We start from the raw sequence: 25341 nt of genomic DNA, 5'->3' as shown, positions 1-25341 counted from the left end.
GTGGAAAATACTGCATTACAGCCACTAGATGGCGATGACTAGCAATTTTTTTTTTTAAGTAGTATTAAACCCAAAAATGGATTCTATTGCAGCTTATCAGTCATTGGTGGCTGCATTAGTTTTTGTTTTTTTTTAGGGTTTTTTTTCTCTTGTTTTCACCCGGTGATCTGGCCAGTAACACACCTGCTGTATTAGAGTGCCCCCACTCTGGATAAAGGAGCACAGGCGGCACCTTTTAACAGCAGCATTGTCAGTCTGGAGGGGGGAGGGGAGTGTTAGCTGTACTTGCAGATTTAAATTTCAAACTGAAGCCAAACTCCAGCTAATACTTTATAAGCGATTACAGCAATGTACCCCCCCCCCCCTTTTTGGGATAAAGGTTTTACATTAACAAAAAGCTGACCATTGTATTAAACGGTTTGTCTCAACCTGCTAACTGACATTTCATCTGGACAGCTTATTCTGACAATGGAAATTGAAAAATAACAAACATTTTGGTTGGTTCAACAGGTGAAAAAAAGGAAAGAAATCCTAAAAAAAAAAGAAAGAAAACGAATGCAGCCATCACATCTAAGTTTTAGTAAACTGCAATATAATAAATATCTGCTTTTGGGTTTAAAAAAACTTTACATTGCATTGCCTATTGCCCAATTTCATATAGACCATCACACACTATAAATAGACCCATCACACACTATAAATAGACCCATCACACACACTATAAATAGACCTCCTCCCCCCTTGCCTATTGCCCTGAAGGAACCATCTGTACATCAATATAACTAATAAATATTCAAATTTTGTTGCATCTATTGAATAAAAATATCTTACCTGTCGCTGCATCGATAAGCAGAATAATCGCTAAAAGTAATAATACTCTCATCTTGCTTTTTTTTAATTACAGAATGAATAGAAATGAAGAGCTGTAACTCTCACATCTGTTCTCTGCGTATGTCAATATAAGACTGGCCACAGACACCAGCTGCACTTCCTTATAAGAGCAGTGGTGATGTCACAGTGAGATCTCCATGGAAACCAACTGCCAACTGAGTCCAACTGTCACAGTTTTTTTTTCAGATCTCCATGGAAACCAACTGCCAACTGAGTCCAACTGTCACAGTTTTTTTTTTCCTTCAAATTTCCTCTTGGGACAATATCTGCTTCATTTTCATTACATGTTCTCCCTAAAAAAGCAGAACTTAAACAAACAATTGTTATTTATAAATACATTTTTTAATTATTGTTTACTATGTAAAGGGGGAAAAAAAATACATATTTAAAAATAACGGTTTTCCTTCCTTTTTAGGATTAAACATATTAAATAAACATGGCAGAAAGCAGACAAGTGTTCTTATTATATGTTATTTTCCATATATTTGTTTTTTAAATTATGATACAAGCTGCTATGGAGGGGGTTTGCGGGGTTGGGGGTTGAAGCCAAGTTTAAACAAACAATTGCTATTTATAAATACATTTTTTAAATTATTATTTACTATGTAAAGGGGGAAAAAAATACAGATTTAAAAAAAAAAAACGGTTTTCCTTACTTTTTGAGATTAAACATATGCAATAAACATGGCAGAAATCAGACAAGTGTTCTTATTATATGTTATTTTCCATATATATTTATTTTCATTATTATGATACAAGCTGCTATGGAGGGGGTTTGCGGGGTTGGGGGTGGAAGACAAGTTTAAACAAACAATTGCTATTTATTAATTATTATTTTTTTATTGTTTACCTATGTAAAAGGGGGAAAAAATGCAGATTAAAAAATAAAACAGTTTTCCCTCCTTTTTAAGATTAAACATATGAAATAAACATGCCATAAAGCAGACGCAAGTAATCTCATTATTATTATTATTTTTCAAATGATAATACGAGCTGCTATGGAAGATGGGGGGGGGGGGTTCGTTTTTAATAGTTGTCCACTGAAGCCAAGTTTAAACAAACAATTGCTATTTATAAATACATTTTTATTTTATTGTTTACTATGTAAAGGGGGGGGGAGAAAAGACAGATTTAAATATATATATATATATATATATATATATATATATATATATATATATATATAAATATCTATATATGGAAAATAACAAATAATGAGATCACTTGTCTGCTTTCTGACATGTTTAATCTTAAAAAGGGGAAAGAAAAAAAAAATAATAATAATAATAAATTATATATATATATATATATATATATATATATATATATATATATATATATATATTTTTTTTTTTTTTTTTTTTTTCTTTCCCCTTTTTATGATCAAACATGTCAGAAAGCAGACAAGTGATCTCATTATTTGTTATTTTCCATATATATATTTTATTTTTTCAAATGATGATAGGTGCTATAGCGGAGGGGGTGTTGGGGTGTGCTTAGTTTTTAACAGTTGTCCACAAAACCAAGTTTAAACAAACAATTGCTATTTATAAATTAATTTAGGGGGAAAAAATAGATTAAAAAAAAAGTTTTCCTTCTTTTTTTTTTAAGATTAAACATATGAAATAAGCATGCCAGAAAGCAGACAAGTGATCTAATTATTATTATTATTATTATTATTTTTTTTTTTGGTCAAATGATGATACGAGCTGTTATGGAGGGTGGGGGGGGGGTGTGTAGTTTTTAATAGTTGTCAACTGAAGCCAAGTTTAAACTAATACTAAGGCTCCATTTACACCTAGGCATTTGGAATCGTGGGTGGAATTGCGGCACGATGGCATTACTTGTTAATGGCCCCCCAATCTCGACAATTTTGTAGCAATTGTCCCAAGATAAATCACGCTGCAATCGCAGCAAAATCACTACACACAAAGCTTGTAACTCAAAAAGGAGCAGGATCTTCTTTTGGGCGACAATCCTCCCACTGACACCAATATGATGGGGCACTATTCCTCCCACTGACACCAATATGATGGGGCACTATTCCTCCCACTGACACCAATGATGGGGCTCTATTCCTCCCACTGATACCAAGGATGGGGCACTATTCCTCCCACTGGCACCAATGATGGGGCACTATTCCTTCCACTGACACCAATGATGGGACACTATTCCTTCCACTGATACCAAGGATGGGGCACTATTCCACAGACAAAAACACACTACATGCTTTTCTGCAGCTTCTCCATTGAAGTCTATTGGACCAAAAAAAAAGAAAAAAAAGGCTTTGAAAACAGTCCTTTGACCCTTTCCAAATACTCAGCGGCTGACAAAAGCATAGATGTGAACGTGTCCCATAGGAAACCATGTTAAATGAACTGTAGTGCATTTCTGCCATATTACATTGTATAGAAAATGACAGCGGCTGCAGATTGCAAAGGAAAGAAGGTAATTTTTAATAACATTCAATTACAATATGACTTGTGTCGCAATTGTATACGCTATATTATTTTATTTTATTTTTTTTGCTATTTTTTTTCGCACACGAAAGTGTAGTTACCCTTTTAGTCCTCCCAAAAAACCCTGTAGAATAAAATGGCGGCAGTTGCAATTTTTTTATATCACACAATATTTGTGCAACTGTTTATCAAATATAAAATTTTCAGTAACACTTAATTTTAGACCACAAAAAAATATAATGTGCATTTTTTTGTAAAATATAAAAGATGAGGTTTTGTCCAATAAATAGATAGCAAACATGTCAAGCTTCAAAACAGCGTGTGCCTGTGAAATGGTGAAAAAAATACGGTACCCAAAATTGTCCATAGACGACTGACTTTTCAAAAACCTTTAAAGGGCATCAATTTTTTTGCTCTTTCTCTGGCGTGAGTGGAGACCATTCTTCCAGAAGCACATTTGTGAGGTCAGGCACTGATGTTGGACGAGAAGGCCTGCCTCACAGTCTCCGCTCTAATTCATCCCAAAGGTGTTCTACTGGGTTGAGGTCCGGACTCTGTGCAGGCCAGTCAAGTTCCTCCACCTCAAACTCGCTCATCCATGTCTTTATGGACCTTGCTTTGTACACTGGTGCACAGTCATGTTGGAACAGGAAGGGGACATCCCCAAACTGTTCCCAAAAAAGTTGGGAGCATGAAATTGTCTAAACTGTCTTGGTATGCTGACGCCTTAAGAGTTCCCTTCACTGGAACTAAGGGGCCAAGCCCGACCCCTGAAAAACAACCCCACACTATAATCCCCCCTCCACCAAATGATATGGACCAGTGAACAAAGCAAGGTCCATAAAGACATGGATGAGCCAGTTTGGGGTGGAGGAACTTGGTTGGACTTGGTCCCTTAGTTCCAGTGAAGGGAACTCTTAAGACATCAGCATACCAAGACATTCTGGACAATTTCATGCTCCAAACTTTGTGGGAACAGTTTGGGGATGTCCCCTTCCTGTTCCAACATGACTGAGCACCAGTACACAAAGCAAGGTCCATAAAGACATGGAGGAGCGAGTTTGGGGTGGAGGAACTTGACTTTCACAAAAAAAAAAAAAAATCACATATCTTGTGTCACGTCCAGATCAAAAGGAACAAATCTCAGTATTCTTCCTTTATGTCCCGATAGATGAATGCAGCCACTGCACAACCTCTTGTAGTCCGGTGCCTTCAAGGGCGCTGGTTTCCATAACTGTGATTGGTTGCTGAGAACAGCTTATTATGTCATCCATTCTGAAGAGTGACTTCATCTCCACCAGAGACATACAGCATGGAAGGTCCCTGCAAGAACAAAGCGAGCACTGTCATCTGTCATCTGATCAACTGTTATAAATATCTTTTTACTGTGCGTGTTTTGTAGCATCACAGCAGCCTGTGACCATCTGTGCAATCTGAATAGAGAACAATCTAAGGCAGTGGTCTCCAAACTGCGGCCCAGGGGCCAAATGCAGCCCTCTGCTTGCATTTGTCCGGCCCTTGGGGCACTATTCCTCCCATTGACACCAATGATGGGGCACTATTCCTCCCACTGACACCAATGATGGGGCACTATTCCTCCCACTGATACAGACGATGAGGCACTATTCCACTGACACCAACGATGGGGCACTATTTCTCCCACTGACACCAACGATGGGGCTCTATTTTTCCCACTGATACCAATGATGGGGCACTATTCCTCCCAGTGATACCAACGATGGGGAAGTATTCTGTCGTTTCAGCCAATCAGGTGACGGGTAACAGATCCGAGCACCTGATTGGCAGAGAGGCGGTTTAGTGTTAGGAAAGCAAATATTCATTCGCTTCTCTTAGGCCCCTTTCACACTGAGGCGCTTCTAAACTGCCAGTAAAACACTGAGGGCTTTTGAAGAGCTTTTCAGGCGCTTTTGAAGCGTTTTCTATTCATTTCAATGGAGAGGGGCGTTTTCTCACCGCCCTGCCAGCGCACTGCCCCAGTGTGAAAGCATTCATTAATTTTAATGGAAATAGGTTTTCATGAGCTTTTCAGGTGCTTTTTTTAGCGTGAAAGTGCCTGAAAAGCGCCTCAGTGTGAAAGGGGTCTAACACAGCCGAGTGACCTGCGAGCGCCCAGCATGGCGCTCGCAGGTCACCTTTTTTGACGCCTATTAGAGTCTATGGATCTAATCAGGTGCTTCAAAAACACCCCCTGCAGCTGTAATTGAGGCGCCTGAATAGGGGGTGGCAGCGGCAGCCATAGATAGATTCATGCAAAGCATGAATCTCTCTATTAGTGCTAGAGGGGGTGGCAAGAGAGAGGGGGCGGCGCCCGTTCGCCCTTATGGTTTTGCTGAATCATGAAATTACTTACGTTTTATTGAAAATAATGAGCACAGAAGCAGAAGACAGAGCGGGAGCGGACAGCACAGACAGAAGCTGTATACAGGACGCCGATACCTGCATTGGATTGGCGGAATCTACAACAAACTTAAAAAAAAAAATTAAAAAAAAAAAATATATATATATATAATATATACAAAAAGTAAATATATATCCCTGATTGATACAGTCAGCCATTGGTGACACACAGACATCCACATATACAGGCCGATTTCAATAAAAGAATGCAGACTTCAACAGATACATGGAAGGGGCAGAAACCCGGGTTATGCCATTGGAATATATTTTTCGCAGATCTTTTGTTAGTGTAGCTGAATCTTGAATGGATTGCATTATGTAGGCCATCATGATACACAGTTGTTGGTAAATCTAAAGATTGTAGACTAACCTGTTTGGCAAGCTTTAAAGTAGAACTAAAGCTAATCCCCCCCCCCCCATTTTGGAGAGAGTATAGCCTCGTACACACGATCGTATTTTCCTAAGACAAAGCTTCGGACTTTTTTTCCCGAAAGGCGTTGGCCAAAAACTTGTCTTGCATACAAATGGCACACAATTGTCTGCCAACAAAAACGAACGTAGTGACGTATTACGTGAAATTTCAGCTCTTGAGCACCACCCTTTGGGCACCTTTTGCTAATGTCGTGTTTGGTGAGCATTGATTCCGAGCATGCGTGTTTGTACCTTGGACTTTTGTCTGACGGACTTGTGTACACACGATCGGAAAATCCAACAACAGACATTCTTAAAGCCTGCCATCCAACATTTGTCCGCAGAAAATCCAACAACAATTGTCCGATGGAGTGTACACATGGTCGGATTTTCCGCCAACAGCCTGACATCACACATTTCCCGTCAGAAAATCCGATCACGTGTATGAGGCTCAAAGGAAGGGTTATAAGCACTCTTGGTTTTCCCATTGGGGAGATTTCCCGTCACTTCTTGTCGCATAGCCAAATATAGCCGGTCAGTTTAGGTGGACGGTCAGGTCTTAGTAGGTTTGCAGTTATGCCATACTCTTTCCATATTCAGATGATGGATTGAACAGAGCTCCGTGAGATGTTCAAAGCCTGAGATATTTTTTTTTTTTTTATAACCTAACCCTGCTTTAAACTTCTCCACAACTTTATCCCTGACCTGTCTGGTGTGTTCCTTGGCCTTCATGATGCTGTTTGTTCACTAAGCTTCTCTAACAAACCTCTGAGGGCATCACAGAACAGCTGTATTAGGACCCCTTTCACACTCAGACCGCCCGAGCTTTATTGGCGCAGTGTGGGTGGGAGCGGGGCACTTTTGACCCCAAAGAAGGGGTTTAAAAAGCATCCGAAAAGCGCCGCTGCTGAAGCACTTTGCAAGCGCTGCCCATTGATTTCATTGGCAGGGGCGGTGTGGGAGCGGTGTATACACTGCCCCAAAGATGCTGCTTGCAGGACTTTTTTTTCCCCATCCCGCAAGCGCACCGCCCCAGTGTGAAAGTACTCGGGATTTTACATTGGGAAAGGGTTGAGAGGCGCTTTTCAGGCACTTTTCAGGCGCTATTTTTAGTGCTAAAACGCCTGAAAAGCGCCTTTAGCGTGAAAGGGGTCTTATACTGAGATTAAATTACACACAGGTGGACTCTATTTACTAATTAGGTGACTTCTGAAGACAATTGGTTCCATTAGATTTTAGTTAGGGGTATCAGAGTAAAGGGGGCTGAATACAAATGTACCCCACACTTTTCACATATTTATTTGTAAAAAAATGTTGAAAACCATTTATCATTTTCCTTCCACTTCACAATTATGTGCCACTTTGTGTTGGTCTATCACAGAAAATCCCAATAAAATACATTTACGTTGTTGGTTGTAACATGACAAAATGTGGAAAATGTCAAAGGGTATGAATACTTTTTTAAGGCAGTGTGTGTGTGTATATATATATATATATATATATACACACACACACACACACACACACACACACATATATATATATATATACATATATATATATATATATATATATATATATATATATATATACACACACACACACACACACACACACACACACACACACACACACACATATATATATATGGCACCAGGGTTCCTTCAGAGGTTGCTAGGGGTGGCTGACTGACCTTCTATCTGATGGCACCTTCATAGTTTTGGGTCCGGAGCTACTTGGCCGAGCCAGCGTAATGAAACCAATGACCTTTTTTCGCTATCTTAACCACTTCAGCCTCGGAAGGATTTACCCCCTTCCTGACCAGGCCATTTTTTTGCGATACGGCATTGCGTCGCTTTAACTAAAAATTGCGCGGTCGTGCGACGTTGTACCCAAACAAAATTGACGTCCTTTTTTTCCCATAAACAGACCTTTCTTTTGGTGGTATTTGATCACCTCTGCAGTTTTTTTTTTTGCGCTATAAACAAAAAAAGAGCGACAATTTTGAAAAAAAAAACAAAACAATATTTTGTACTTTTTGCTATAATAAATATCCCAAAAAAATGTAAAAAAATGAATTACTTCATCAGTTTAAGCCAAAATGTATTCTTCTACATATTTTTGGTAAAAAAAAAAATAAAATAAAATCGCAATAAGCGTATATTGATTGGTTTGCGCAAAAGTTATAGTGTCTACAAAATAGGGGATAGATTTATGTAATTTTTATGATTATTTTTTTTTTTACTAGTAATAGCGGCGGCGGCTTATCGGGACTGCGACATTGCGGCGGACAGATTGGACACTTTTTTGGGTCCAGTGACATTTATACAGCGATCAGAGCTAAAAATAGCCACTGATTATTGTAGAAATGTCACTGGCAGGGAAGGAGTTAACACTAGGGGGCGATCAAGGGGTTAAGTTTGTTCCCTAGGTGTGTTTCTAACTGGGGGGGGGGTGTGACTGACTGGGGGAGGAGAGATATCGTTGTTCCTACTTAGTAGGAACACACGATCTGTCTCTACTCCCCTGACAGACCCGGGATTTGTGTGTCTACACACACAGATCCCCGTTCTCATTCTGTCAGGAGCGATCGTGGGGGGCCCGGCGGACATCGCGCCCGTCGGGCATGTACACCGGCTCTGGGGCCTTTGTGCAGGCGTGCCAACCTGCCGCAGTGTAACTGCAGCAGCTGGTTGGCAAGCGGTTAAAGTGTTACTAAACCCACAACAGTAAAATCAGTCTGTATATGCAGCATGCATACTTGTTATACTCACTGTGGAACCTAAGGGGTTAATACTCTGCATTGTGTAAAAAGGCTGTTTGATACAGTCTTCTCTTAACCTCCCCTTCTTTCACTGTCCCCAATCTATCTGTTGATAGTACAGATCCTTGGGGGCACTCTGCACATGCTCAGTTTGGTGTGTATTACTAGAGTTTTTTTTTTTTTCTTGGGAGAGTGCATGTGAGCAGCACAGGGCCAATCAATCGGCACTGCCCAGACAGAGGGTCAGGGGTCCTGCAGCTACATAGGACAATCAGGGGAAAAATGAAAACTCCTCCTACAAGCTTTAACCAGACACTGATAGAAGTCACAAAATAATTGCATTTCTATGTTCTGTGTACTGTAGGAGACCAGACCAGATATAGTGAATGCAGGCTCCTGGGTTTAGTAACAGTTTAACCACTTGCCGACCGCCGTGCAACGATATACATCGGCACAATGGCAGTGATGGGCAAATGGGCGTACCTGTATGTCCCCTTTAAATGGCGGGGCTAGCGGCTGTGCCCGCCACGTACAGGGTGACTCAATGTCCGCCGGTCTCCCGGCGGATCGTGTCACAGAGCCTCAGAACGGGGAAGTGTATAAAGAAGGCATTTCCCCGTTCTGCCCAGTGACATGACAGAGATCTACTGCTCTCTGCCATCGGGAGCAGTGATCGCTGTCATGTCAGTGGTAGCCCATCCCCCCCACAGTTAGAATCACTCCCTAGGACACACTTAACCCCTTCATCGCCCCCTAGTGGTTCCCTGCCAGTGTCATTTACACAGTAATCAGTGCATTTTTATAGCACTGATTGCTGTATAAATGACAATGGTCTCAAAATAGTGTCAAAAGTGTCCGATGTGCCCACCATAAAGTCGCAGTCCCGATAAAAAAAAAAAAAAAAAAATCGCAGATCGCCGCCATTACTAATAAAAGAAAAAAAATTAATAATAAAAATGCCATAAAACTATCCCCTATTTTGTAGACGCTATAACTTTTGCACAAACCAATCAATATACGGTTATTGCAGATTTTTTTTTACCAAAAATATGTAGAAGAATACGTATCGACCTAAACTGAGGAAAAAAATTACCGTAGTTTGGGGTATTTTTGGGGGATATTTATTATAGCAAAAAGTAAAAATATTGTTTTTTTTTCAAAATTGTCGCTCTTTTTTTGTTTATAGCGCAAAAAATAAAAAAAACGCAGAGGTGATCAAATACCACCAAAAAAAAGCTCTATTTGTGGGGAAAAAAGGACGTCAATTTTGTTTGGGTGCCACGTCGCACAACCGCGCAATTGTCAGTTAAAGCGACGCAGTGCCGAATCGCAAAAAGTGCTCTGGTCAGGAAGGGGGTAAAATCTTCCGGGGCGGAAGCGGTTAATGGTGGCATTCTGATCACCACTGTACTGGGGAGGAGGGGGGGGTCATTCTTCCCAATGACTTCAGATAAATTAGCAGGGGTTCTCCTGGGGTAAAGAGGGTAAGAAAAGTTGTACTAGACGCAGGGGGTCTCAAACTGGTGGCCCTCCAGCTGTTGCGAAACGACAAGTCCCATCATGCCTCTGCCTGTGGGAGTCAGGCTTGTAACTGTCAGCCTTGCAATGCCTCATGGGACTTGTAGTTTCACAACAGCTGGAGGGCCACCAGTTTGAGATCCCTGTGACAGAGGGTAAGAAATAGCAGAGTCTTCTGGAAGTACATATAATGCTCACACGTGCAATTCTGTAATATATTTCCTTTTGTTTTATTACCAGGAATAGCCCCCACCTCTTTATGAAGCTAGCAACATGGAAGAGTGACGGAAGGCAAGGTGGTCCATCAAGTCTGCTCTTCTTTTTTTTTTTTTTTTTAAAGCTTTTTGTCTGAGTATAGACCTATATTTACCCCAGGCATAGTTGGAATAAACGTATGGCTAGACTCAGACATAAAAGGTTAAAGCTGACAATGCAACAGCAGCTGGACAGATACCCACCAATACAGTCCTGCAATCCTGGTAATAACTGGGCCAAATGGGTCCCATGGATCCGCCCACTTCTCGCACAGTGATCCGCACCCTCTGTATTGTCAGATCAGTCAGATTCGTGCCAACCTGCACAATCACACAGCAATGCAAGTTCAATGACAAAGAGTACAATTATGACCCCGCTACAGAGAAGCAAAAGACTTTGTCAAATAAATATATTAAAAGAGAAGTCTGTTTTTTTTTAATTTTTTTAAGAACTTACTTACCTATGTGGGTGCAGCATGAGTCCGATGCTGGGTCTGTTCCTCGGTGCCTCTAACACTGAGAACCGAGCGATCGAACACCACCGATTGCTCGGTCCTGACAGCTCCCTGAGCAGAGAGCCGCTGACACCGCTCTCTGCTCTGCCCCCCTCCTCGCTCATTGGAGCGCTGGGCTGTGGAGAGGAGAGAGGGGGCAGCCCGGCTCAGCCTCTCAGAGGCTCTCGCTGGGTGTCGGTCCAGGGATCTGGCGGATCCCGACTGCATGGGCGTGATGACGCGGAGCCTGGACCGATACCCGACAAGCAGACTTCAGCCCGCTGTCTGCATAAAACGGGGGTAGGGTTTCGGTATATCAGTGTGGGGGCCGTGGTTTTCTGCACAGGATGCACAGAAGTTCTGAGCATCTGCATGCAGGGGGTCCCATTCGTTTCAACTGGGATGCAGCAACTGCATGGACAACTTTTTGAGATGGGAATGAGGGACACCCATCAGCAAAAGTATGCAGGCATAGGACACACCCCCTGCCACACCCCCTTAAAGCGGAGCTCCACCCAAAAGTGGAACTTCCGCTCATCTGTTTCCTCCCCCCCTCCGGTGCCATAATTGTCTAATACAGGTATTTGCACCCACTTCCTGGAATACACTCCCCCCCCCCCCCCCCCCCCCCCCGCAGGTCCCAGGAGATAGCGGGGACCACTTAGGACATGCAGCGCGACTCGCGCATGCGCAGTAGGGAACCGGGAAGTGAAGCTGCAACGCTTCACTTCCTGATTCCCTCACAGAGAATGGCGGCGGCTGCCGACATCGCTGGACTTCCAGGACAGGAAAGTGTCCATTTATTAAAAGTCAGCAGCTGCAGTATTTGTAGCTGCTGGCTTTTAATATTTTTTTTTTTTTTTAGAGGGACTCCCTCTTTAAAGGAGAATTGTACAAAAAAAAAAAACAAGATTGGTTAAACCCACAAATGCTTTTTTTTTTACCACCACTATTCCTTTATATTGGCTTTTGGAATTTACAAATGCAGCAATTTAGAAATCAGATGAAAGGTTTAGCACTGGAAAACACTTTTTGATAGAGAAAAAGTGCATTTTATATACATCTATATAGATCAGAACAAAATGACAGACAAATGAGGAGGAAAGAGGGACAGAGGGACAAATCAGGGACAGTCCCTCGAAATCAGGGACAGTTGGGAGCTATGCATTCGTGTGAGATCCCCAAATGTACATTGTCTGCTTTCGGGGACCTGCACCCACACGGATGTCAAATTAGAAACAGCGGCTGTATTTGTGCAGCTATTGCCTCCCGATTGACAAGAGCAATAGACATGTGCACTGACAAAAAAATTTGTTCGTTTTCGTTTCATTCATTTTTTTGCTTTTTTCAGAAATTCGGAAATTCAAAAATTCGAAAATCTGAAAAAAAAAACTGTAAAATTTGAAAATAACTAACTAATAATATCTAATTATTAAATTATAGGTATTGGAATTTCCTTTAAAATTTGGCTGTTTGTGAACATAACAAATACGAATTTATCTGAAGTTACGAATTATCCAAAATAACGAATGCCGCATCTAAACAAATGGAATGGAACAAATTAATAATAAATATTAATACTAAAAAGGTTTTATTATTATTATTTATTATTATTAGATCGTTACGTTCCATTCGTTTAGACACGGCATTCGTTACAGATAATTCGTAAATTCGGATAAATTCGTATTTATTACGTTCACTAACAGACATAATTTTAAAGGAAATTACAATACTTATAATTTAATATTTATTATTAGTTAATTATTATTTCAGATTTTCGAATTTTTTAGATTTTCATTCTTTTGAATTTTCATTCTTATCTTTGGATTTTCAAATTTTCAAAATTTCTGAAATTTCAAATTTTTCAAATTTCCTAATTTCTGAAATTTAGAATTTTCCAATATCCAAAATTTTGAATTTCCGAAAAATTTGGAAATTCGGAATTAACAAATTTGTCAAAATTCGTTAAGAAACTAATTCGGAGCGAAACGAATTGCACATGTCTAAAGAACAGGGCTGCCTGCACAGGGATACATGGAACACCTGTGCATCCCATGTAGGCAAACATGACCTTCACACGGGTGTATGCCCAGGTACCCCCCGGGTGAATGAGGCCTAACTCCTTGGTGCTTTTATACAATGCAGATTTTATACAATGACTTACAGTGGGCTGGGTGGGTGGTGGATCGCCTAGACCAGCTGAATCTTTAGAGCACAACTGTGCCGATGTTTTAAGGAACACACACATGAAAAAAAAAAATTGCTTAAATTAGAACTAAACCCAGCCATTCTGAAGCTTCCCTCCAACCACTTTTCATATTATTTTATATATACTGTGATTCTGTACTTGCCAAATATGCTGCAGAAATCTCCCTCCACTGAGTCTGGCTGCAGCCATTTTAACTGTGGGCAGCTGAAGCTGCTGCCTGTTCACTTCCTGGATTTACACAGACACACACCTCCAGTTCTGCAGCTCTTATTGGTCTTATGACCCCCCCCCCCCTCTCCTGGCAAACTCTCCCCATACAAAATTGTTATCATTTTTTGGAGACACATGAAACTTTCTTATGGTGGTATTAAATCACCACTGGGGGGGGGGGGGGTTATTTTTTTGCTAAAAAAGCTGAAAATTTTGTAAATAAGTAATTTTTTTCCTTCACTGATGTCCGCTGATGAGGCTGCCCTGAAGGGCACTGATGAGGAGGCACTGAAAGACATCACTGATGGGCACTGATTGGCATCAATGATGGGCACTGACTGTCATCACTGATGGGCATTGACTGGCATCACTGATGGGCACTGATTGGCATCACTGATGGGCACTGACTGTCATCACTGATGGGCACTGACTGTCATTACTGATGGGCACTGACTGTCATCACTGATGGGCACTGACTGTCATCACTGATGGGCACTGACTGTCATTACTGATGGGCATTGACTGGCATCACTGATGGGCACTGACTGTCATCACTGATGGGCACTGACTGGCATCACTGATGGGCACTGACTGTCATCACTGATGGGCACTGACTGGCATCACTGATGGGCACTGACTGTCATCACTGATGGGCACTGACTGTCATTACTGATGGGCACTGACTGTCATCACTGATGGGCACTGACTGGCATCACTGATGGGCACTGACTGTCATTACTGATGCTCACTGTTGGGGCTGCACTGATTATCTTTGCATATATCTCATGAGGAAATGCCGCTGATTGGCTCTCCTCTCCTCACATGCTGTCAGCGTGAGGAGAGGAAAGCCGATAACCGGCATTTCCTTGTTTACATGTAATCAGCTGTGTTTACCGAGATCAGGGATGCGCCGTGTCCTAGGGCGCACAAGCGCGGTGAAAGTGGGACAACGTCATATGACATCATCTCAGAATGAGAGAGCCACCCTGTCGCCGTCATTTGACTATACGGTGGGCAGGAGGTGGTTAACCACATACCGACCAGAGCACAGCAATATATGTTGGCACAATGGCACGGCTGGGCAAATGGGCGTACAGGTACGTCCCCTTTAAGATGCGTGCTCCATGACAGTGATCGCAAGTCCCGCGGACTTCATGTCCGCCGGGTGCCCGCGATCGTGTCACGGAGCAGAAGAATGGGGAGATGCCTATGTAAAGAAGGCATTTCCCCGTTCTGCCTAGCAACGTGACAGAGATCTACTGCTCCCTGTCATCGGGAGCAGTGATCGCTGTCATGTGAGTGAAAGCCCCTCCCCCCCAGTTAGAATCACTCCCTAGGACACACTTAACCCCTTGATCGCCCCCTAGTGTTAACCCCTTCCCTGCCAGTGTCATTTACACAGTAATCAATGCGTTTTTATAGCACTGATCGCTGTATAAATGACAATGGTCCCAAAATAGTGTCAAAAGTGTCCGATGTGTCCGCCATAATGTCGCAGTCACGATAAAAATCGCAGATCGACGCCATTACTAATAAAAAAAAAAAAAAATCAGAATAAAAATGCCATAAATCTATCCCCTATTTTGTAGACGCTATAACTTTTATGCAAACTAATCAATATACGCTTATTGCGTTTTTTTTTTTAGCAAAAATATGTAGAAGAATACATATCGGCCTAAACTGAGGAAAAAAAAATTGTTTTTTTTTATATATTTTTGAGGGATATTTATTATAGCAAAAAGTAAAATATATTACTTTTTTTTTTCAAAATGTCGCTTTTTTTTGTTTATAGAGCAAAAAATAAAAACCGCAGAGGTGATCAAATACCACCAAAAGAAAGCTCTATTTGTGGGAAAAAAAGGACGTCAATTTTGTTTTGGGTGCAACGCCGCACGACCGCGCAATTGTCAGTTAAAACGACGCAGTGCCGAAACGCAAAAAGTGGTCAGGAAGGGGGTAAAATCTTCCGCGGCTGAAGTGGTTAATACCTGGTGATCCTGCAAAGAAGATACTTGTTCAGACACTTCCTGTTATGGGGTGACAAGTGCCTCACTATTGTGCTCCTTCATTGCCACCTTGTCACATGCTTCCCTGGTGGAGGCTGAAGCACTGAGATAAAAAAAAAAAACTAAAACAATATTATATAAAAAAACAAAACAAAAAAACAACAAAAAATACAAGGGAATTGTTTATACGCAGTGCTTTCAATTTCCAATTTCAAGTAGTTCAAGCAGAATTAAACCTTCTTATCGTTTTTATACAAGGAAGCGGCCATCTTGGCCTCTGTTTGATCTTTAACTACCATGATGCTACACATGTGATCAGTTATGACACCAGCCATTTGATGGTTTGCCAGTTGGGTTAACAGTACAACCAATGTGACAGTTATATTCCCAGCGCATGCCAGGAATTTAACTATGTTTTGAGACTGCTAAATCGATTTCTTTAGTTCTGCTTTAAGCACTTCTTCACTGCGCTATAGCTGAAAGATGGCTGCAGGGCGGATCTCCAGTTCTGAGAGGGGCGTCCATAGACATCCACCCAGGACCGTGCCTCCCTCACACCCCCGGGGCACACATTGGGCACGCTTTGTGCCTGCTGTGTTCTTTGGACACAGCTGATTACAGATAGCGGTAAAGGGAACATAACAACGGCCCTTCACCATGTGATCAGCTGTGTCCAATCACAGCTGGTCACATGTAAACGCACTTGCCGGTTATCGACAGTCTTTTCCTCACACGCTGTGTCTGTGTGAGGAAAGGAGAGCCGATACCCGGCAAGGCTTACAGTACATTGTTTACACTGATAATCAGTGCATCCTCATCAGCACACATCAATGAGGCCTCATCAATGCACATCAGGGCAGCCTCATTAGTGCAGCCTCATGAGCGCACATCAGTACAGCCCATCAGTGCACATCAGTGCAGTCTCATCAGTGCACATCAGTGCAGCCTCATCAATGCCCATCAGTGCAGCCTCATCAATGCCCATCAGCACACATCAGTGCAGCCTCATTAGTGCAGCCTCATGAGCGCACATCATTACAGCCTATCAGTGCACATCAGTGCAGCCTCATCAATGCACATCAGTGCAGCCTCATCAATGCCCATCAGTGCAGCCTCATCAACGCCCATTAGAGCAGCCTCATCAATGCCCATCAGTGCAGCCTCATCAACGCCCATTAGAGCAGCCTCATCAATGCTCATTAGAGCAGCCTCGACTGTGCACATCAGTGCAGCCTCATCAATGCCCATTAGAGCAGCCTCATCGGTTCACATCAGGGCAGCCTCATCAGCATTAATCAGGGCAGCCTATCAGTGCAGCCTCATCAGAGCCCATCAGTGCAGTCTCATCAGTGCCCATCAGTGCAGCCTCATCAGTGCATCCTCATCAGTGCCCATCAGTGCATCCTCATCGGCACACATCAATGAGGCCTCATCAGCGCACATCAGTGCAGCCTCTTCAATGCACATCAGTGCAGCCTCATCGGTGCACATCAGGGCAGCCTATAAGTGCACATCAGTGCAGCCTCATCAGCGCACATCAGTGCAGCCTCATCAATGCCCATTAGAGCAGCCTCATCAATGCCTATTAGAGCAGCCTCATCAATGCCCATCAGGGAAGCCTCGTCTGTGCACATCAGGGCAGCCTCATCAATGCCCATCAGGGCAGCCTCATCAGCACACATCAGGGCAGCCTCATCAATGCCCATTAGAGCAGCCTCATCAATGCCCATCAGGGCAGCCTCATCAGCACATATCAGGGCAGCCTCATCAGCACACATCAGTGCAGCCTCATCAATGCACATCAGTGCAGCCTCATCAATGCACATCAGTGCAGCCTCATCAATGCACATCAGGGCAGCCTCATCAATGCCCATCAGGGCAGCCTCATCAGCACACTTTAGGGCAGCCTCATCAATGCCCATCAGGGCAGCCTCATCAGCACACATCAGAGCAGCCTCATCAATGCCCATCAGGGCAGCCTCATCAGCACACATCAGGGCAGCCTCATCAGCACACATCAGGGCAGCCTCATCAGCACACATCAGGGCAGCCTCATCAATGCACATCAGTGCAGCCTCATCAATGCACATCAGGGCAGCCTCATCAATGCACATCAGTGCAGCCTCATCAATGCACATCAGGGCAGCCTATCAGTGCCCATCAGAGCAGCCTCGTTAGTGCACACCAGGGCAGCCTCATCAGCAGACATCAGTGCAGCCTCATCAACGCACATCAATGAGGAATCATTAGTGCACATTAGGATGGCCTATCAGTGCCCATCAGTGAAGCCTCATCAGTGCACATCGGTGAAGAAAATAAATGACTTATTTGCATAATTTTTTAAACAGAAACTAAGAATTATCTATCTCAAAAAGATAAAAATGTAATGAGTAGAGTGTTGCCATGACACAATTGTCATTCAAAGTGTGAGAGCGCTGAAAGCTGAAAATTGGCCTGGGCCGGAAGGGGGTGAAAATGCCCCGGTATTGAATCGGTTAAGGTTCACATCTACTTTAACACATCCCCAAATATTGTAAAGAAGCTTTCTGTTATCAAAACCGCTGTTCCACCTCAGCACATAAACAAGGTCATTTACTAAGGGCTGGAATGAAATGAGTCAGCGCGCGCATGCGTTGGCTTTGTGCCTCCAGCTGTTATCTCAGTACAAGCACAGCATGCAGCATTTATAAAGTCAAACTCCGGGCAAATAAAAAACGATCTCTTGCAGTGGGGCTGTGCCTGCATTGCAGGGGGCAATTGTTTATATAAGCCTAGGGGAAAATAAAAGACGATTAACAAGGAGGCACATTGCTGGTTGAAATTAAATGGTTTTTAAGAGAACCGTATTTATAAAGTACAACCAAACACAAATGTTCTTGATAGAATGGAGAGGAATTAGACCCCCTGTCTGTTTTTATTGTTGCCTGTGGCCCCCTTAGGGACATTTAGCCTGTCAGTTTGTCCTGTTTACTGTTATTACTGTAAGTAAAAAAAAAAATGTTTGTGGTCACCAGGACAGGAATGAAGGTGGAGGCATAGAAGGGAGAAGGAGGGGCAGAAGGGTGGAGGAGGAGGAGAGTCAAAAAGGAAGAGAAGGTGCAGGGGCAAAAAGAGGTGCAGGGGCAGAAGGGAGGGGGAGAAGGTGCAGGGACAGAAGGGAGGAGGAGGAGCGGGGGCAGAAGGGAGAAGTTGCAGGGGCAAGTGCAGAAGGGAGGGGGAGGAGGTGCAGGGACAGAAGGGAGGGGAAGGAGCGGGGGCAGAAGGGAGGAGGTGCAAGGGCAGAAGGGAGGAGGAGGAGGTGCAAGGGCAGAAGGGAGGAGGAGGAGGTGCAGGGGCAGAAGGGAGGAGGAGGAGGTGCAGGGACAGAAGGGAGGAGGAGGAGGTGCAGGGACAGAAGGAAGGGGGAGGAGGTGCAGGGGCAGAAGGGAGGAGGAGGAGGTGCAGGGACAGAAGGGAGGAGGAGGAGGTGCAGGGACAGAAGGGAGGAGGAGGAGGTGCAGGGACAGAAGGAAGGGGGAGGAGGTGCAGGGGCAGAAGGGAGGAGGAGGAGGTGCAGGGACAGAAGGGAGGAGGAGGAGGTGCAGGGACAGAAGGGAGGAGGAGGAGGTGCAGGGGCAGAAGGGAGGAGGAGGAGGTGCAGGGACAGAAGGGAGGGGGAGGAGGTGCAGGGACAGAAGGAAGGGGGAGGAGGTGCAGGGACAGAAGGGAGGAGGAGGAGGTGCAGGGACAGAAGGGAGGAGGAGGAGGTGCAGGGACAGAAGGGAGGAGGAGGAGGAGCAGGGGCAGAAGGGAGGAGGAGGAGGTGCAGGGGCAGAAGGGAGGAGGTGCAGGGACAGAAGGGCGAGGGCCAGAGAAGAGAAGGCGGTGCAGGGGCAGAAGGGGGAGGGGCAGAGAAGAGAAGGAGGTGCAGGGGCAGAAGGGGAAGGGGCAGAGAAGTGAAGGAGGTGCAGGGATAGAAGGGGGGAGGGGGCAGAGAAGAGAAGGAGGTGCAGGGATAGAAGGGGGGAGGGGGCAGAGAAGAGAAGGAGGTGCAGGGATAGAAGGGGGGAGGGGGCAGAGAAGAGAAGGAGGTGCAAGGGCAGAAGGGGGAGGGGCAGAGAAGAGAAGGAGGTGCAAGGGCAGAAGGGGAAGGGGCAGAGAAGGAGGTGCAGGGGCAGAAGGGGGAGGGGCAGAGAAGAGGAGGCGATGCAGAAGGGGGAGGGGCAGAGAAGAGGAGGAGGTGCAAGGGCAGAAGGGGGGGGCAGAGAAGAGAAGGAGGTGCAGGGGCAGAAGGGGAGGGGCAGAGAAGAGAAGGAGGGGCAGAGAAGAGATGGAGGTGCAGGGGTGGAAGGGGGAGGGGCAGAGAAGAGGAGGAGGTGCAGAAGGGGGGAGGGGGCAGAGAAGAGGAGGAGGTGCAGGGGCAGAAGGGGGGAGGGGCAGTAGAGAGAAGGGACATTTCTCAGATCTCGGGGTGTCAAGCCCGCACATATACAGAATAAGAATACATAAATGGGGGGATAATTGGCCTCCATTGTTCTATGTGTCCTCTCCTCTCATGTACAGTATATGAAGTATAGAGAGAAGTTGGGAGCCCCCTCCGGGTGTCCAGTAGAGGGCGCTATTCGCACAGTAAAGGATATTGTGGAGCCTCTTCATGAGCAGAGTCTTCCCCACACCGGAGGGCCCGAGAACCAAACACATCCTTCCCTTCTCCACACCGCCGTCTCCCTGGATACCACGCCCCTCCCACACCGCTCTGGCCTGAATCCACGCCCCCCGCCCAAAATACCACCAGCCCCGCCCCTGCCGCTCGTCCTACCACCCCTTTGCCCCCCCCACGCCGAACGTCACTTCCTTGGCTGGACCCCGCCCCGCTGCTTCCGGTTGGGAGTGACGGAAGCGGAAGAGTCTCTCTCGGTAATCTTTGCTGTCTGTGTGTTGGTCGGTCTCCGGTGTCAAGATGGGAAAAGGCGGCGGAACGTTCGAGAGGCTCTTGGGTGAGGAAAGCTGTGGAGGGGTGACATTGGTCAGCACGGGACGGGGGGAGGGGCGTCTGTCGAGTCACGTGATGCCCAGCCCTCTATTATCATAGACTGGTAATGGGAAGACTGAGGGCTCCCCTCCCCCACCCTGTACATTATAGTGACAGTTGTCATCACAGGAGACCTCAGATGGGTTATAAATATATATATATATATATATATATAGGGCCACAAGGGCCCCTGACAGAGCTAGCACCGGATTGTACTTCCATTATAGCAGTGTGATCAGTGTGGACAGACAAGGATAAGAAATAAACACCTTCTCTGGGGGAAATGGTGCTGTGTGCTCCCTCCAGTGCTGGTCATGTGACCTCTGAAGGTGAGGAGTGACCTCTGACCCCTCAGCGGAGATCACGTGACCAGCGGAGCAGAATTCTCTCCCAGTGAGGTCAGAGCTTTGCAGGTTCTCCTATGTCGGGGTGACCCAAGAAGAAAAAGAAGAAGTGTCACATATTCATTTTGTTTCAGTGTTCTTTGCCGTTTACTTCACCCGGTGATCCTGCCAGTAACACACTTCCTGTCCTAGGGTGACAACTGACCGCAGAACTACATCTGTAGGGGAGCGGCGTTGTCACCTTAGGGCAGGAAGTGTGTTAGGACTACAAAACACCTCCCCCTTCCTTAACATAGGTGGGTTCTCTGTGGTCCTAAAAAAACTTCTGAGAGCAGGAACAGAGGTGAGGCTGTCAATCACAGGCTGTGTGCTGGAGCTCCCTCCCTTGTCACATTTTTCTCTTGGTGTCAGGAAATCTTGTCAGAAGTGATTCATGGTGATATCAGAGGGAGGAGGCAGCAGACAGAAATGACACTCAGTGCTCTGTACTGAGACAAGTATATTGTGTAGGGATGTCCCGATAACACGTTTCTAAGACCGAGTACAAATACCGATACTTTTTTCAAGTACTTGCCAATAACCGATTACCAATAATTTTTTTTAATATCATGTGGCAGTTTGATAGATGGGCACTGACTGGTGGCTGGCACCGAGAGGTGGGCACTGACTGGTGGCTGGCACCGAGAGGTGGGCACTGACTGGTGGCTGGCACCGAGAGGTGGGCACTGACTGGTGGCTGGCACCGAGAGGTGGGCACTGACTGGTGGCTGGCACCGAGAGGTGGGCACTGACTGGTGGCTGGCACTGAGAGGTGGGCACTGACTGGTGGCTGGCACTGAGAGGTGGGCACCGACTGGTGGCTGGCACTGAGAGGTGGGCACCGACTGGTGGCTGGCACTGAGAGGTGGGCACCGACTGGTGGCTGGCACTGAGAGGTGGGCACCGACTGGTGGCTGGCACTGAGAGGTGGGCACCGACTGGTGGCTGGCACTGAGAGGTGGGCACCGACTGGTGGCTGGCACTGAGAGGTGGGCACCCACTGATTGCTGGCACCGAGAGGTGGGCACTGATAGGCAGCATAGACAGATGGCTGGCACTGATAGGCGGCATAGAAAAAAGGCTGGCACTGATAGGCGGCATAGAAAAAAGGCTGGCACTGATAGGCTGCACTGACAGATGGCTGGCACTGATGGGCGGCACTGATAGGCGGCATAGACAAATGGCTGGCACTGATGGGCAGCACTGATAGGCGGCACTGACAGATGGCTGGCACTGATGGCTGGCACTGATGGCTGGCACTGATGGCTGGCACTGATGGCTGGCACTGATGGCTGGCACTGATGGCTGGCACTGATGGCTGGCACTGATGGGTGGCACTGATAGGCGGCACTGACAGATGGCTGGCACTGATGGCTGGCACTGATGGGTGGCACTGATGGGTGGCACTGATGGGTGGCACTGATGGGTGGCACTGACAGATGGCTAGCACTGATGGGTGGCACTGATAGGCGGCACTGACAAATGGCTGTCACTGATGTGCGGCACTGATAGGCAGCAGTAAATGAAAGGAAAGGATTTATTTTGCAATGCTATGCTGCGACGCCCATCTTGGTACTCAGCCGCAGTAAGCAGCAGCGGACATCTTGTTACACCCAGCCCGAACTATATCTATATCGATATGTTCACCCGCTGACGGCGACCGAATGTGACGGCTCCGGTCACCGATCCTGATTGGCGCCCTGTCAGCTTACCTAGTTCCACTGCTGAGGACTCTCTCTGTGCTCCGCCCCTCTCTCCGCCCGCTGACTTCTGGTTGAGCGCAGCTTCTGACTCCGCCCACCTCTCCCAGGTATCAGACTAGGCATCGAGAGCGTGTTTGGGAGTAGAAGTATTCGCACAAATGCTCAGTATTTGGACAACCCCAATATTAAGGGCTGATTCACACCACAAAAATGCACTCCAGATCCGTTCCGGGTGCGTTTTTGAATGCACATTTTTAATGCGTTTTTGGCACATTCCAATGCGTTTTTGATGTGTTTCTGGATGCATACAAGGTGCCTTTTTTCTTTTTCTTCTTTTTCTCCTGTTTTTTTTTTTTTTTCACGGTACTGGTCTCCGGTGTGTATTTGATGTGTTTTACTGCATTCCAGTGCAGGAAAAATGCAGCATGTTCTACTTTTTTTTTTCTGGAACTGACTACACTGGTGTGCGCTCTGCCATTGGAAACCATATAAACTACTTTCCATGCATTTTTGAAGCAAACAAAAAGAAATGCACTGGACTGCATGTGGTGTGAACTGACCCTAAACCCTCCTAATGTTTGCAAGACAAGGAAGTCGGGCTGGGAAAAAATCGATTTGAATCTTGAATCGAGTTAAGAGGTCAAATCGATTTTGACTGTGCAGTTGCTCCAAAACTTAGTAAATGAGCAGACGCTCTACTGACTCCCATCATCCAATCACGTGCAAGCAAAAATTGTTTTTTTTTTTTTTATCTTGCACGTGATTGGGTAAAGTGAACCTTGACCTCATTTACTAAGCTCTGGAGCAACTGCACTTGCAGAGCACACAGTCTATTAGCCTTTAGTAAATCAACTCCTATATCTTTTGCGCAAACCAATCAATATACACCTTTTTGGGATTTTTTATTTTTTTACCAAAAATATGTAGCAGAATACATATTGGCCTAAACTTATGAAGAAATTTGATTTTCCAAAATGTTTTATTGGATATGTTTTCTACCAGAAAGTAAAAAATATTGTTTTGTGTTTTTTTTTTTTTTTTTTTTTTTTTTTTTTTCAAAATTGTCAGTTTTTTTATTTTTTTTGTTTTTTAGCACAAAAAATAAAAACACAATGGTGATCAAATACCAGCAAAATAAAGCTCTATTTGTTGGGTAAAAAAAAAATTACACAAATTTCATCTATGTACAACGTTGCACGACCGCTCAATTTTCAGTTAAAGAAACGCAGTGCCGTATCGCAAAAAAAGGCGTGGTCATGAAGGGGAGTAAATCTTCTGGGGTTTAAGTGGTTAATGAATATGGTTGTTTTTTTTTGTTTTTATAGATAAAGCCACCAGCCAGCTCCTGCTGGAGACAGACTGGGAGTCCATCCTGCAAATCTGTGATATGATTCGTCAAGGAGACACGCAGTAAGTAGCCCCCCGACCCGTCTTTGAACCTTTGATTGATAAGGTACATGTTTTGAAGTGGAATTATTTCCAGAATCCTTTTGTGGTTTTTCAGATACAGTGAATTAGGCCTTTTTTTTTTTTTTTTGTGAGAGTCTAATGGGGGAGAGCTCACCCCATACCTAGTAAGTAGAGTAATGACAGCTGTGGCTCTTATGGTGGGCTGAACATATGGTTTGTTCTAGGGCTGCAACTAACGATCATTTCCATAATCAATTAGTTGGCTGATTAATTGGTTAATAACCTTAAAAAAAAAAAAATGTGCTGTATAATTTAGTTAATATGTGAAGTTTAAAAAAAAAAGACTATTTTATTCTTAAATATCTCAGGGGGGAATATAAATAACCAACTATATGGTTAGGGAGCAAAATATCTAATCCACTCTGAGAATAACAGACAGAAGAGATATACTGTATATACTATAGAGCTGCACAATTAATCATTAAAAAAATCGTGATCTCGATTCACCCCCCCCCTGACGATCTCTCCCAGGGCTGGTGCAAGGATTTTTGACACCCTAGGCCAGGGATATGCAATTAGTGGACCCCCAGCTGTTGCAAAACTACAAGTCCCATCATGCCTCTGCCTCTGGGTGTTATGCTTGTGGCTGTCAGAGTCTTGCAATGCCTCATGGGACTTGTAGTTCTGCAACAGCTGGAGGTCCGCTAATTGCATATCCCTGCCCTAGGCGAAACCTCATTTTGCCACCCCCTTTGGCTCCACCCCTGACCACGCCCTTTGCCCTGTCCATGTACACCCCACCTTTTTAAAGATTGCTACTATTTTGGGGGGGGGGGGGCTGAGCCTGGAGGTGGTGGGGGGCATCGGTACAGCGCCCCTGACTGATGTGTGCTCTAGGCCGGCGCCTACCTTGTCTATAGGTAGCGCTGGCCCTGTAAATGGGATATGTACACAGATAATCAAGGCACCTATCAGTGCCCATGGGCACTGAGTGCCACCTGTATGGAGTGCCACCCTCATCAGTGCAACCTATCAGTGGGAACCCCTCATAATGGGCACAGCAGGTGTATGGACATGGGAACTCAGCACAGGGATGGTGGTAACCCCTTATACTGGGCACAGCAGGTGTACAGACCCCGGAACTCAGCACAGGGATGGTGGGACCCCTCATAATGGGCACAGCGGGTGTACAGACCTCTG

The 25341-nt window shown here is 45.0% G+C and overlaps 2 protein-coding genes across 3 annotated transcripts in view; one reads left to right on the top strand and one right to left on the bottom strand.

Annotated features, from left to right (window-relative positions):
- Positions 1–4360: 4360 nt before the first annotated feature.
- Positions 4361–20384, bottom strand: ARL16 (ARF like GTPase 16). The gene is made up of 5 exons (XM_073606740.1): positions 20254–20384; positions 13374–13429; positions 10920–11036; positions 5722–5837; positions 4361–4673 (listed from the first exon to the last, which is right to left on the bottom strand). Exons 1-5 carry the CDS (start codon positions 20312–20314, stop codon positions 4508–4510), a joined length of 516 nt encoding a protein of 171 aa, XP_073462841.1. The 5' UTR covers positions 20315–20384; the 3' UTR covers positions 4361–4507.
- A 77-nt stretch (positions 20385–20461) lies between these two features.
- The window catches only part of HGS (hepatocyte growth factor-regulated tyrosine kinase substrate), a gene marked incomplete at its 3' end in the record, with an annotated part of 30691 nt that continues 25811 nt past the window's right edge, over positions 20462–25341 (top strand). For both annotated transcript variants that reach the window (XM_073606739.1, XM_073606738.1), the window contains 2 exon segments: positions 20462–20610; positions 24057–24141. In XM_073606739.1, the coding sequence (XP_073462840.1) occupies positions 20574–20610; positions 24057–24141 (122 nt within the window).

Source organism: Aquarana catesbeiana, linkage group LG12, assembly GCF_042186555.1.
Source record: "Aquarana catesbeiana isolate 2022-GZ linkage group LG12, ASM4218655v1, whole genome shotgun sequence".
Classification (NCBI taxonomy): domain Eukaryota; kingdom Metazoa; phylum Chordata; class Amphibia; order Anura; family Ranidae; genus Aquarana; species Aquarana catesbeiana.
Note: the sequence above shows the minus strand (reverse complement) of the source record. Positions and strands in the feature narration are given on the sequence as shown.

Excerpts from the sequence above, each read along its gene's own strand:
- ARL16 (XM_073606740.1), bottom strand. The coding sequence starts at position 20,314 with ATGTGTTTGGTTCTCGGGCCCTCCGGTGTGGGGAAGACTCTGCTCATG. Across the intron at positions 13,430-20,253 it reads GCTCATGAAGAGGCTCCACA|AGTTGTGCTCTAAAGATTCA; the intron begins ATATCCTTTACT and ends AAACATCGGCAC. Across the intron at positions 5,838-10,919 it reads AGGATTGCAGGACTGTATTG|TTTGTTGTAGATTCCGCCAA; the intron begins GTGGGTATCTGT and ends TTTTTTTTTAAG.